Here is a 15,166-nt window from a genome sequence, read left to right on the forward strand (position 1 = left end):
AAAAAATTATGCACAGCTTTTCACAGGGGAGAGGGGATTTGTTTTATCTAAAGCCTTTGGAGAAGCAGAACATCTCCATTTGGACTCTGACTGGCATTGCAAAATGCATACTCCATCACTGGAGAAACTGTACCCGAATTCAGAAGCTGGCTGGGAAGGGTCTGCTGTGGGATCCAGGAGAAAGCGCTGTTGAGTGATCATTGAGTTTGGAAGAACATTCAGCACAGGGTAGCCCATCTGCTTGGTCCAGGTGTCCATCACTTCTTGGACAGGATAACCACTGACCTAAGAATAACAGTGGATGATCATGCTGAGAACGCCAAAAGGAGACTGAAGAAGGATATTACTCTTCTGCTCAGGAGGTGAGAACCTACAGTTTTCTCTTCTAAATGCTGGCTTTGGAAAACGCATGGGCATAGCTGGTCTAAATAACAGTATTTATTGATTGTAAACAACAAGGAAAGGCCAGCCAGTCATTATACACTGTTTGCATAGATGGCAACATTTTGGAGTTCCTGCAGAGGTGAATGCTCAAGATATCACAAGCCACCTTAGGTGACAGCATTCAATATCTTTCATATTTCCCTTCCATGAAAGTTGTGGGGGGAAGTATAGCAAATTCAATATGAAGATGTTTGCTATGATTAGTACAGTACAATGAAAGGAAGGAGAGGGATTTGGACATTGCCAGAGACAAGGTGCCTGGAAGAAATCTCATCCCCGCCCCCCCAGATATAAGCTCTGGCTCTGTAGGCAACAACGTCACCCACCCAAGTGTGCCACAGTGATGGGAGAAAGTGCCATGGCTACTTGTCTGCATGCACTGTGGCTACGAAAGCCACAGGGAATCTCCCTGAGATGCTGTCTGACAGCTTCATTCTAAACACATGCACACATGATTAATGGTCCTAAAGAAAAAATGGGTTTCAAAGGATCTGAGAATCCAACTGGGGTTGATAAGAAGAGCATATCCTTTCGGCCGAGTCTTGCTTAGCACTTTTAGTCAAACTGCTTCTATTCCTCCCCCAAAAGATAGAAGAATAAAAGAATCTCAAGACTGCCACCAGACATCCATTCCTAGTGACCTGTGCTTCTAGATTCATTCATGTTCTCTTTTCCCCTCTCCATAATTTTGCAATCAGGACAGCAAGGACTGCACTGATAAAAGGCAATAGGCCAGAGGGAAGCAGTCTTCAGGCTCATTAGAACCAATTCACTGGAACCACTAGAGATTCAAGATCTACCAGCCAGAACTAGGAGCAAAAAATATATGCGTCTTCACATGTTCCATTCAACAAATTTACAACTCTGTACACAAAGAGTTGAGCACAGTAACATCCAACAAGTGTACAGTCAGTGCATCTGTGTATACAACAGCTGAGCTGCACAAAGCTGTACACTCTTTTAAAAAAAACATTTGTGTAATGTGTGAACAAGCCTATGGTCAGAATTAAAGAACAAGGTGCCTCTGAGCACATTCTGAACCCTGGAATTTGTTCTCAGAACCAGAACTGAGCTGGTACTTTCACAAAAGTACACTCCTGGTTAACCCAAGCTTTCTTTACTTCAGCAGTCTTATTTAAGAGGTGTAAGGTACTTGATGTTGCTCTTGCAGGAGAATCTCACTTAGTGGGGTGGAGCTGCAGCATAAGCCTCCTGACAGTGGGGCAGTGCCACTTACTAGGAGGGACAAGGTGGCAGGTGCACCAGCTGAGCCAATCCTGCAGGTTGTCTGTGCAGCCACCTCCTCGTCCTTCCCACTAGGAGATACTGCTGCAGGAGGCCTATTGCTGCAGTTCCGCACCACCAGGCAAGCCACTTCCTTGTTTAAAAATAGCAGGGCAGGTTATGGATGAAGAATGCTGAACAGATATGCCCAATACGCTGAAGTTCTTTTGCAGTTTATTTTCATTATGGCTTTCTTCTTATCCACCTGCCTTGAGGCATTTTCTTACTGAGAAATGCTGTCGCACTTAGTGGGAGTTTGTGTGAGCCAGAAGCAATGCATTCAAAATGTATGGAGAGAAGTTGTTTTTAAGATTAGATTTCCTAGCTGAGCAGAAAGATTGGGGAAGTGGGACTAGGAGGCTGCCCCTAATAAAATAATACAAACATTTGTACTGATTCATAGTCATACATACACATACCTCTCCCAGTGCTTTCCAGAAGTCACTTGTTTTTGCATTTTTGAATTCATGGTCTTTTAAATATTTCTGTTGGAGAAAATGGAAACAGATACTCAATATTAGTATGAACACCCACCTCAACAGCTTTAATGGTCTGATTTTAGTGTCAGGAGTTGAGCCAACACTCGAGTAGGACTTTGGCAGAGACACATGCCCGACTGGCATGTTCTCTCCCTCCTGGTCGATCGTTCGAGAGCTTCATAAGCTTTCTTTAGCCCGAACATCACAGCGACCAATGCCAACCGACACTGGCACACTTAGGGATCCGCAGAGTTTGCGCATCATGCATGTGACAGACCCCAGCAACTCAGCATTTTGGCTAATCTACTTTATTTACATATAAACACATACGGACCTCTGCAACATGGCTCCCTCTCTCTCTAGCATCAGACAGCCAAGAGAAAAAGAACAAAGCACAATAGTCCCACTTCACGGAACACAGTAACACAAACATCCTGTCTCCGTCACTTCCCACTTTGTGGAGTCAAAACCTATACTGTCATGTGATAGACAAAAATCCCATGACTGCAATCATAGATCAGGAATTCTAACAGTTAGAAGTTCTGCAGCATGCAGTTGCCACCCTCCTGACTCTGTGGATCAGCAACTGCAACGTTGCAGTCTCCATTGGCTTCCTGTTGTTCCATGGGCATGATTCAAAAATCTGAGGGTGGCTTTGAATAACGTAACAGATGTGCCTCTTAATCTCCTTCCTTCTTGCCTATTCCAGCCATGAACCAACTTCATGCAGAGACCTTCTGAGCAGTGCGGCATCATGTCTCTGGCCAGAGTGCGAGTGTCACTGTTGGTATATCTCACTTACGTGCTGCTGCAGTCAGTTTAAAACCTGCATGCAAGCAACAGGCAAGTTTCCAAAGCACAGAGAGGGCTAAAGGAAATAATAGTGCTGTGGACAAGATTCTCAAGGAAATTCAGGTTCCCACTGAACACTATAGGAAATACTCCTGGGGAAGGTTGCAGTATTCTAATTTAGAGGAAGTTGGGACGCGGGTGGTTCTGTGGGTTAAACCACAGAGCCTAGGACTTGCCAATCAGAAGGTCGGCGGTTTGAATCCCTGCGATGGAGTGAGCTCCCGTTGCTCAGTCCCTGTTCCTGCCAACCTAGCAGTTTGAAAGCACATCAAAGTGCAAGTAGATAAATAGGTACTGCTCCAGCAGGAAGGTAAACGGCGTTTCCGTGAGCTGCTCTGGTTCACCAGAAGCGGCTTTGTCATGCTGGCCACATGACCCGGAAGCTGCATGCTGGCTCCCTCTGCCAATAAAGCAAGATGAGACCCGCAACCCCAGAATTGGTCACGACTGGACCTAATAGTCAGGGGCCCCTTTAGCTTTTACCTAATTTAGAGGAAAGGCATGGGAGGGCTTAGCCACACATCCTCTTGTCCTTCTGATTCCCCCCAGGGAAAACTGTTTTATTCTTATTCTTATTAAGATTTGTACACTGCCCTTCATCTGCAGATCTCAGGGCAGTTCACAATATAAAAATGAAACATAAAAGCACAAAATACACGATAAAAGCAAAAGCAAAACACAGACCAATAAACCCTGCTACCTTTAGTGCTCAATTGGAGAAAATGACAATTTGGGTTTTCCCCGGATTGCCATTTGTTCCAATCTATTGCTAAAGAGCAGTTTTTCCCTTGGTAAGGAGAGGGGCAAAGGGAAAACTGCTCAGACCCATGCTTTCTAGGCACAGCAGAAGTGTGAACCAATCCTTGACATGCAAGAAGTGTATACAATTCTGCAAGGCATGAAGAAAATGGATAGAGAATGCTTTTCTCTCCTCTCCTAACGTTAGAAGTCATGGGCATCCAATGATGCTGGAGGATTGTTGGAGGGTACAGGACAGGCAAAAGAAAGTGCTTCTTCACCGAGCGCAAAGTTAAACCATTTGCTCCCATTGGAGGCATTCGTGGCCAAAAACATGGATGACTTTAAAAGGGGATAAGACAAATTCATGGGGGAGAATGCTATCAGTGGCCCTTTGCCCATGCTCTGCCTACATGGTCAGAGGCAGCATGTGTCTTGGTACCAGCTGCCGGGAATGGCAGGAGGACTATTGCACTCAGGTTCTACTTGAGGGGAGAACAGGATGCTGTCCTAGATGGGCCACTGGCCTGAATCATCAAGTTCCTCTTCACATAACAATGAACTGCATGGATGCTTTCTAAACATATTCAGTCAGAAGTAAATTCCATTGAACAAACTGCTGCTTACACAGCTGCTACAGGAGATGGACTCTGAGCAACATCTCAAAAAGGGTGTTTCTAGGACTAAAGTGAAACTGTGAAGCTCCCTTGTTATTTTTGCTTTTGGATGCTGCATGTTGTTCTATTTATGGTATTGAAATATGGCTTGTTGTTTTTTGGTATGTTATAATATTTTTGTTTTGCTATGTTATTGTGAAAATGTCACTGTGTTATTGTTTTGCTATGTTATTAGGATTTTTTTGTGTAATGTTTGAAATACATATCTGTTTCTTTGTTGTAAGTCGCTTTGGGCATTATTCTTTTGTGGAAAAGTGGCATACAAAGTGGAAGTGGCATACTTGTGGCCCTCCAAATGTTGGACCACAACACCCCTCAACCTCAGCTGCCACAGACCCTGGTTAAGTATGATACCAGACTTTGGTAATATGGCACCCTGAATGAGGACAAAATGTTGTGCGTTCCCTAAATATCTCTTGTTTTCATGCCTTCCTCCCTCTCGCTTTCTATTCTATGCATGCTCTCAAGTGCAGTACAGGATATTTTGTACTCCCTTGGCTCAGTGCCTTGTGAGGAGGAACTGCCTGCACCGCCCTAAATCTGGTGCTGATGGGAGTTGTGGTCCTCCAACATCTGGAGAGCTGTAGGTTCCCCAGCTTTGATGTGCAAGATCCAGGTGTAGGATGCTGAGCTTCTAAGATCACCGGGTGTAAGATGCTGCTCGCCCAAGAATTTCATCTGTGACCAGAATGATTATACAGAAAAGTTGTACAAGATGAATGAAAGGGATCTGAGATTTTTTTGAGGGTTATTTTTTAAATCTGTCCTTGATTAAACAGTTACAAATGTAATTCTCATTGACCTTAATTATTCCCCCCAATTAAAAGCTATTTATGTAAGAGAGCAGATTGTTCTCATTATACCCTGGTTGAGCTCCTATTCCCATTATTCGAGAACACATCTTAAAATAACACTCATCCATTTACCAAGACAGGAATTTATAATCCAGGTACACCATGTGGGCCTCAGTAAACAAAAAAGAACACAGCCAGAGCGCTCTCTCTCTCTCTCTCTCTCTCCAAGCTCTTTAGTGCTAATGCACTGCCTAGTAAATGTGTCAGGCTGGAAAATGCTGACTCCCAATGTCACTGCTGGATAAAAAATAGATCTGTCCTTTGGAAAGCGTTGAAACTTGCTTTCAGGGACCAAAGAATGGATCCTGCAGACATGCAAGATTGGAGCGTGGAGAGAAGTTTATTTTTCACTCTAGATTGTATTGTCAGGGAACACAGCTGTGTTTCTGCTGAATTGTCTTTTTTAATCACCCCTCTCCCCCGTGCTTTGGTTTTTAATTGAGATGGGTGGGTTTCCCCCCTCCTCTTCTAAATCACATTTTTCGCTCTATAGGACGCACCGGACCATAGGACGCACCTTGTTTTAGAGGGGGAGAACAAGAAAAAAAATTCTCCCCCTCTCTGCTCAGCGCCCCTTCAGCAAAGCGGCAGGAGAAACGGAGCCCCTTCCATTTCTCCTCCCGCTTGGCTGAAGGGGCGCTGCACAACTCTCCCTCTCTGCTGAAGCCAGGAGTCTTGCCCTCCCGGCTTCAGCAAAAGGAACCTGAAGCCTGCGGAGCGCAGTGGGAACTCCGAAGGCTTCAGGCGGCTATCCCTCTTGCTCTCCAATCCCTCTCGCTCTCCAGGCTTCAGTGAAAGCAATGCAAAGCCTCTGGAGTGCAGCGGGAGCGCTCCCACTGTGCTTCGGAGGCTTCGCGTTGCTATCGCTGAAGCCAAGGAGCCTGCATTCGCTCTATAGGATGCACACACATTTCCCCTTAATTTTTGGAGGGGAAAAGGTGCATCCTATAGAGCGAAAAATACGGTAATTGATAAGGAGGATGTGTGGGAACCACTTTGTTGGATGGTACATTTTTGGTGGCTATAGTTACATGCCCAGATTGCTATTATCACAGGGTGCTTGTAACCACATGGTTTAATAGCTGATCATATTTGCCAAGAGGCAAAGGAAATCTTGACATGTCTTTGCTTCTTCAGGTTAATGATCAAGTGTAGGTGCTCTTGATGATGATGATGATAAAATAATCATATTCTTACCACTTGGCAGGATGACATAGCTGGCAAATATGCCAGGTGGTTACAGGAACACCATGGTAAGTCACCACTCATTGAACACCTAGCCTACTTCTGGGCTTCTCGTTGCCGTGAGTTTGGCCACTGTGGGAGCAGAATGCTGGACTAGATGTGTCTGATCCAGCAGGGCTTATCTCATACTCCTGTGTTCTCCTTATGTGCTATACAAGCTCAAATGCTTGGATAATAGCTATTTGTGGACCAAGCTCCCTAAATGCACACCTGGTTGGCATGGTTGGCATTGCTTCTGCAGTTGCTTTTGCATCACTCCCAGGAATGTGTATGAAAGCTTCTGCCCATGTAGTTAGTTGGCTTTTCTGCCACGGAAGGTTAACTGCATGGGAGGAGGTTTTTAGAGATTCCTGAGAATGATGTGGCAGTAACAGTGATGGTGTATTAGTGGCGGGGGAGAGGTAGAGAAACGCTGCCTTTCATATTTTGGTTTTGTGATTGTCTGAAGAAGGCTTCTTCTGAAACTCTCTGGTATATTTATTTATTTCATAAAATTTATACACTGCTTGATTGCAACCCCCCCCAAAAAAACCCCCAAACCCTCAAAGAAGTTTACAAAATAAAATAAAATAAAATAATTGACACAAGCAGTTAAAAAGAACTATTTAAAACTTTCAAAGAAACAGGAAATAAACTAAAAGCAGATTAAAACACACATCAGTATTCTACATATCTGAGTAGGCTTGTCTAAAGAAAAGCATTTTTAGTAGGTGCCAAAGAGAGAACAGTGAAGGCACCTGCCTGCTGTCAATAGGAAGGGAGTTCCAAAGTGTGTGTGTGTGTGTGTGTGTGTGTGTGTGTGTGTGTGTGTGTGTGTTAGCAGAAATAGCAGCAGCAGCAGCACTGGATCTCTCTACCACTACTACCACCTCAGTTAATATGGGTGACTTTGACTGGAAAAGTCATCCATTTCTCTACATTAGAATTGCTATTTGACAGATAGGTTACAACCGTTACATCGTGTATAAAACATCATCCATTTCTTCCTGGTACCTTCCTGACTTAGCTGTAGTGGGACAGTAGATGGCACTGTTTGTCTCACTCTCAACTACTTCTGTACTTTCAGCGTATACATACGGCACAAGCTTACATTATGGCAGACTGCGAATTATAAGTGCAAATGGATTGCAACCATGGTACAGAAATAAGGGTGGGAGGCTACATTCACCGCAACGGTGACCTTTCTCTATTAGCATAAGAACCATGAAGGCAGAATGCAATATCCTAAAGGCTTGGATGCCTTTATCACTTTGGTCTCAGTTCTGGCAGTGGGCAACTAGATGCATCTGTGATGTAACAGTGAGCAATGACCCAATATAATGGTATGGTAAATAATTTCATTTAAGCACTAGTGCAGCCGGTGCTTGTAGTTCTACCACAGATGTGGGGAACATCTGGCCCTCCAGATTTTGCTCAACTCCAACTCCCATCACCCTTAGCAAGCATGGCAAATAGACAGGGATAATGGGAGCTATCGGTTGGCCGCTCCTGACATCCAAAGCTTCCCCACACCAGTCCTACAGTATCTTTTAAAGGCAGTAAGGCACACATTTTTCTTAGGCAAAAAATGGAAGTTGGGACTCAAACCAGAGTCCTGACAAAGGTAGCAAACAGGGCTTTTCATCAGCGGGAACTTGCAGGAACTCAGTTCTGGCACCTCTCAGGTGGGTACCATTGCCATTACAAGAGAAGAAGGGAGACAATCATGGTGAGTTCTGGCACCTCTTTTTCTAGAAAAATACCACTGGTAGCAAGCATCTCTGTTGTTAAAGGAAGCCTATAATGGCCTATAATGACTAGGAAATGATTGGAGACCCCTCTAGAAAAGGGATGGCTAACCTTCTTCAAGCCAAAGGCTGCACTACCCTTTGAACTCTCTGCAGGGTCATATGTCAAAAGGGGCATTGCAGTTTCCAGACCCTCAGGGCTGACCTTAAGTCTCCAGGTTTGCCTGACTCCCCCACAGGTGGTGGTGGGGCTTGAAGTTTCAGGTGGCTGAGAGAACCTTAAAAAAGGTTACATGGGCCTGTCCATATAAGCCCTGCCATGGTACAGTAAAACATCTGGAGAAGGGGGAGGGGACAGAATGTGAAGAAAGGGTTGTGAGTGGAGGGAGGTCATCTCCCCATCCTTTGGTCCCCCTGGGAAACTCAACAAACCTGCTGCACCTGGCACTGGGTGTGGAGAGTAAAGCTGAATGGGACACAGCTATGGGCAGCCTGAGGAAGTGCCACCCACCTTGGGCCTGCCTATAAAAAGCAAGTCTAGAGTGAGAGACTAGGGTGATGCCTACTGTTTCTGGGAACTCTCCTTGTGAAGCTTTTGTGGGTGAGCTGGGTGTTTGTTTGGTGAGAACCTGGAGGCTGAGGGGAAGGGTGTATCAGAAGGAAAGGAATTGATATTGATTTTTATATATTAGTAACAGAGAAGCTGATAGACAGACATAGTTGTGGGGAAGGGTCTTATGTACATGTCTATGCACTCAAATTGCTGCTGTTTGGAGATGTCATCACAGAGAAGATGCTCAGAGAAGACCAAGACCTGTTTTGTGAACCAAAATGGATTGTGCCATCTGGCTTTAGAGGGAAGTAAGTGAAATAATTCTCTAAAGTTCTGACCAAAATTCCCTACAATGATTCACACCACAATCCTGAACAACTTTACTCAGAAGTAAGGCCCATTGTTTTCAGTGGGACTTATTCTCTCAAGGAAGTATGCATAGGATTGCACACTAATTACTAAGCATTTCCCTATTTTCCTGTTCTACACCAATCTGAGTAGATCATACCTGACATCCAGCTTGGAACTTTTCTGGTGAGATCCAGTCTTCCAGCATTCTGAGAATCGATGCTCCCTAAGAAAGCAGAGATTGGGATTATCAGCAATTATCAGTTGATGCTATACCAGTTTCAATCAAGCCATGTTCTTGAAACTTGAAAAAGTCTGACTGAGTGAGCAAAATACATGGATAAAAGATTGACTCCCTTATTTATGCATAGCACAGCAACATATCATTCATATTTTTAATGCCTTACATTTATGAACTGCTCTCCTTAGCCCATAGCCTTCCTCCTTACTGGGTCAACACAACCCAGAATGAACCAACAACCACAGAGCGCAAGAAGTAGGCAGAAATCACCCAGTTTCAGCCATAAGCAATTCATAGTGGTTTGTCTGCATCTTACCTTAAATGCCGCCTGTGGCTTGGGAGCAAAGGAAGCCCTACCCTCCTGCCTCAAATAGCTCTGCCTGTGACTTTGTTTGTTTTCTGTGGGTTTAAGAGATCCTGCCTGCAGATGCTTTTCAAAATGTTTGGCCACTTCTGACAACACTAACAAAAGCCAAAGTTCTCAGAAATTCTAGTCTGAAGAAGATTCTAGCCCCATACAACACTGCATACCTACGTATACAAGGAAGCAGTGTAAGCACTTAAGTTTGCATGTGAGGTTGTTGTTGTTGTTTTAAAAAAAGATTCCTAGTGAAGACATTCTCTAGCAAACATGAGCCAGGTTCACATGGCATGCTGACCTTCTGCATTTGTGTTCAAGCAACACCCAGTTTACATAACCCTTTGGCTTATGGCCATTTGCTTGCTCTCCCCATCCTTGCTTGTGGCAATCTGATTGGGAAAAAGAGCTGTATGTTGGGATGCACGGATCTGTCAGTTTCAGTTACTCTCAGTTTCTCAGTTATAAGTTCAATTTTCCACATTTCCACATCAGTTTGCATTTTTTTTAAAAAAACACAACACACACAAATTCATTAGTGCAAATTTCTCCTAACATATATATTTGTGTATGATATTTTTCCTGAATGTACACATTTTCTACTACAATGCAGAATTCCAGGTCTGTTAATGCAGCTGTAACTCCAAATTTCCCTGCTCTTGACCATCTGGATATTAAAAGAAACCACCTTTTCCAGTTGTCCCAGTATCTTCTGCATTGAAGCCAAAGCACCTTGTCAGAAGATGCTATAAAACCAACTTCTTTCAAGTTTCGTCTCCTGAAGAGCGACATATCAACTCAAACACTATTGACTTTGTGTCTGCCTTTTTGACATTGTATCAAAGAGAAGACAAGTTCTTCCTTACTTTGCTGTAGGATATGCCATCAAACACAGAGGTTATTTCATCAGGAGAAGACACATTCACTACAATAGCATGGGAGGAGATCAAAGAGTCCTCCTTCAGAACAGGGAACAGATCCTCAATCAAAATTTGGTCCATCTGTAAAGAAAAAAGAAGGAAAAATGGAGCAAAATACACTGAATAAGAATACAAGAAATGATTATGCCTCTCTGTTTAATATTTCTACTGGTCTGTCATCATGTTGTGATGACAATCTGAACCTCGAAGGGTGAAAGAGGCACACAGATTAAGCCAAGACTTGGAAAGTGGCTCTTGTAGGACTCTACCTCAGAGTCTGAATGGATAATCTTGGGAAGAGGAGGACAGGAAGGGAAGGTGCCTCCATAACCCCCTGGGGAGCTCTCCTCCCTCGCTTCCTTTCTTTCTCCCTGGCACCGAGGGAAGCTTTTTCTGACCAGAGTGGGGGGAAATAGGGAGGGATAGGAAGAGATATGTTGTTTTCCTTCTGCTGGAAAATTGTAGATTGGAGAGAGGATGGTCTGCAGGCTAAGGGAGAGTTTGTGGCCCTTTGTGAGGAAGAAAGAACACATAGTGGTCTTGGGAGAGGAAACATGAAAAAGACATGGTCATCGTGGGTGGTTTGGTAGCACTCCATGGCTTTAAAAACAAAACATGCTTTATTCTACACTATACCTGTGACTTGTTTTGAGTTTTTGATAAAACATTTTTTCCCATGTTATCGGTCCAAAAAAATCTACATAAATCAGTAATAATAATGCCTCTGCTCCACACCACACTATAAGCACGTAATGTAATGTAATGTAATGTAATGTAATGTAATGTAATGTAATGTAATGTAATGTAAGAATGTTAATATTTACCATTTGCCAATCTCCTTCTGTAGCATTGACCCCCAGAAATTCAAAGAAGCTGGCAAATCCTTCATTCAGCCACAAGTCTTCCCACCAGTCCATGGTCACAATGTTCCCAAACCACTACAATGGGAAGCAGGAGGGGAAAGCAGCATTATTTATACAGGTTATAGCTCTATGGTAACTTAGCAAATATTTACATAATACAGCTATTGTGCAGATCTTGCTGTGTCAAAATTAATAGATGAAAGGGTTCCTTATATGGAGATACGCTGTCCACTTCACTGATGACTTTTAGGCGCCAGCTTAAAACAGATATGTTAATGGAGGCATTGGGGTATTAGATATTTTTGAGACCATTGCTGAACTGTTCTGTTGCGCTCTTTTTACTGGGTTTTAATCTAATTATGTCTATATTTTATCTGCTCTGTTTATATTTTGTTTGTTAGGACCCTGACGTCCTATGGGATGAAGGGTGATTGAGAAAAATAACTAATAAATAAATGACTAAATAAATGTTATTTTCACCAGTGTATGCATTTTACAGTATGTACACTTTCCCCCAAATACATTTTTTGTACACATTAGTTCAAGAACTGTATCCAAAATTTGGAGAAGTGTAAATTTCACAGGATAGCTGTGTGACACTTCGCTTATTGGTTCTAGAAGTGTGAATTAGGCAGTTGCTCATTAAAATGCAATCAAAATTGAATTCTGGCCCAACATCCCTGCACAAAGCTCTGTCTACTATCATCTTCCTATCTGCAGCCCCAGGACACACCACGTGAGGCACCCAGCTTCACTCTGCCTAATAGTAGGGCTGGCTCTGGGGTGAACTAATTCAACTGATGCATGAGATGTTGCTCAAATCACTGTGGTGTTGTTTCCTTTCTCTTCCACTTTCCCATGGGAGAAAATTGCTCCTGCAATTTATCATGATTTGCAGCAGCAAAAATGGGTGTGGGAAACTATGGTCTCACTGCAACTTTGTGTTGTAGTAGCCCCCAACAGTAAATCTCCAGCAAATGAAGTGCTGTTGATACAGGATGAAAATGAGACAAAACCATTATCTGAAATATGTTTCAGTACTTCAAAGCTTTAAAACGAATCCACTTTTTTTGCAGCTGAAAAGGAAGCAGAAAAATCTGACAGAATAAAATAGAATAATTATTTCCTTGACTAAAATATTATCATTTGATGCCTTTGTGATAAGATGCTTTGCAAGCTGTACCTGGTGAACAAGTTCATGGGCAACCACAGCAGCTACTCTTTGCTTGTTTGAAGCAGCAGATTCATTTGGATCATAAAGGAGATTAGTTTCTCTGTAAGTGATCAACCCCCAGTTCTCCATGGCCCCAGTGCCAAAATCTGGAATGGCTATTTTGTCTAGATAGAAAAAGAGAGACATTTACCCTGAGTGTTCAAGCTCATTTATCTTATTCAAGTCACAGAACTGCTGCATCTAACAGAAATACTTCAGCTTGTTGCTTGTGCCCCCTTCACCATTGAAATGCATAAGGTCCTGGAGTTCAACCCTCCGAGAGATGCTGCAGATCAGTATAGGCAATGGTGAACCCTTGGTCTGACTCAGCAGAACATTCAACATGTGTCTGGACTGCTGAAATGCCAGGATGATGCTGGTGAACCAGGTTCTTCTGCTCCTAGTTTCACATTCCCCCTTATGACAGCATGGGTGCAACTATGCTTAACATTTTGGAGAGCTTATGAAATTAAATAGGTGAGGGCATGTGGAGCTGGGTATATGGACCTTGAGTCATGGTATTTGCAGGACAGCCCCTGGCTGTATGCATCTACATGTTCACCTTCCCACTGGAATGTATCCAATGGGAAGAGTCAGGGAAGGAGAGACAGTGAGATAAGGAGGCACTAACATTGGGAGGAAAGAAGGCAAGAAGATTAGGTGTCCTCCATTGACACCTATTGACTAAGTACAGTATGTGTACAAATTGTTGCAATCATAGAACTGAAGAATTGGAAGGGATATTGGAAAACATTTAGTCCACCACCAGCTTGATCAACACAGGATTCACACTGCAGCATCCCTGGCAGATGGCTGTCCAATCTCTCCTGAAATATATTCAATGAAAGATGTACTCCTGAGGCGCCACCCAAAATTGAAGCTTGCCTGGTCAGTACAGAGTCCTGGATGAAATATCTCAGTTGGCTTCCTCCAACTCCTTCTTCAGACCTGTACCTATTTTCCTCAGCCAAACAAAGGGTGATGTAGAAGAGAAGGGAGCTATGCCAGGTACATGTCCTACCAGGAATGTAAGAAGACACCAGCTGGATGAAACCAAAGACCCATCTAGTCCAACATTATGTACCATAAGTGGCCAACCTGTGCCTCTGGGAAGGCCATAAGCAGTACAGATGTGCAGTAGCTCTCTCCCACTTGTCTTCCACATAAAATAGGCTCGAGAGGCATATGGTTTCTGATACCAGAGGTACTACACAGCCAACATGATTATTAGCCACTCATAGTCTTATCCTCTGTGAATTTGTAAACACCCTTTCAAGCCATCCAAGTTTGTGACCATCACTAGAGTCTGTGGTAGTAATATGTGCTGTGTGAAGTAGTTCCTTTCATCTGCCCTGAATCTCCAACCATTTACATAGGTATATTGGGTGAGCTTGGATTTGGGTACTATAAGAAAGAGGGAAACTTCTCTCTTCACTTTCTCCATACCTTGCAAAGCAACTGAACCACGATTGCCATTTTAATGCCCGTACACCCAGTTTGGAGACATCCCTTTGGACCTCTTCCCAATCCCTCAGTAGGGCACTTGGCAGGCTCTTCCCCTGCCACAGGGGATGCTTTCTGCTGCCTGATTGGTAATGCCAAACTAGTCTTTAGAATGTCTTCCTGCAATTAGGTTGTAAAAGGATTTCGTAAATGGGACTAAGAAATATTTATTGGCAAATTAAGTAAACTAAATCCCCATGTAATGAAGAACATCTGCTTCTACTCCCCACAACATGGAGGGTCATGTCTTCACGGCTGGCAATCAATACCAGCTTAAATGAGAATTATGGACGCTAGGTTCCTCTGAGAGGCTGAACAGCCCCGCTACTTAGCCTCGCATAGAATTCAAATTGATTCTGAGATGGGCAATGCTAAAGCATGACCCACTGGTTCAAAAGCCAGAAACCACTGCTTTCTGTTTAATTTTGGTCAAAATGGGTTTCATTTTGGGACTGTGAAGGGCAGCATGTTTATAATTGCAGTTCAACCTTTCTGAACCACACTTCACCTCTGAGTAGTTTACCACCCACCATTGTTCAGATGGAATTGTATACATTGAGAAATAAACACACACACACACACACTTCAACCACTTCTGTCTGCAGAATAAAATGTATCTCAGGTGAGTATTAACAGATAGATCACAGCTCCTTTACTTGTGAACAGGAACATAGTAAGTTGCCTTATAATAGGATGTATGAGCATAAGCAGAGTCTAATGGATCAGGCCAATGGCCCACCTAGTCCAGCATCCTGTTCTCACAGTGCGCTCCCAGATGCCTCAAAAGCATAAGAGCACTCTTCCCTTCTGTGGTTTCCTGCAGTTGGTATTCAGAAACATTACTGCCTCTAACCATGGAGGCAGAAC

General features: G+C 43.4%; 1 protein-coding gene across 1 annotated transcript in view; it reads right to left on the minus strand.

Moving 5' to 3' along the window:
* The window catches only part of ENPEP (glutamyl aminopeptidase), a 56,064-nt gene that overhangs the window by 17,091 nt on the left and 23,807 nt on the right, over positions 1–15,166 (minus strand). The window contains exons 5-10 of the mRNA XM_083571134.1: positions 12,767–12,921; positions 11,545–11,658; positions 10,667–10,801; positions 9,362–9,427; positions 2,148–2,213; positions 112–285 (exon numbers count right to left, since the gene is read on the minus strand). Of these exons, the coding sequence (XP_083427260.1) occupies positions 112–285; positions 2,148–2,213; positions 9,362–9,427; positions 10,667–10,801; positions 11,545–11,658; positions 12,767–12,921 (710 nt within the window). The remainder of the gene's footprint in view (positions 1–111; positions 286–2,147; positions 2,214–9,361; positions 9,428–10,666; positions 10,802–11,544; positions 11,659–12,766; positions 12,922–15,166) is intronic.

The sequence above is a fragment of the Podarcis filfolensis genome (genome assembly GCF_964270895.1).
Source record: "Podarcis filfolensis genome assembly, chromosome: 9".
NCBI lineage: Eukaryota > Metazoa > Chordata > Lepidosauria > Squamata > Lacertidae > Podarcis > Podarcis filfolensis.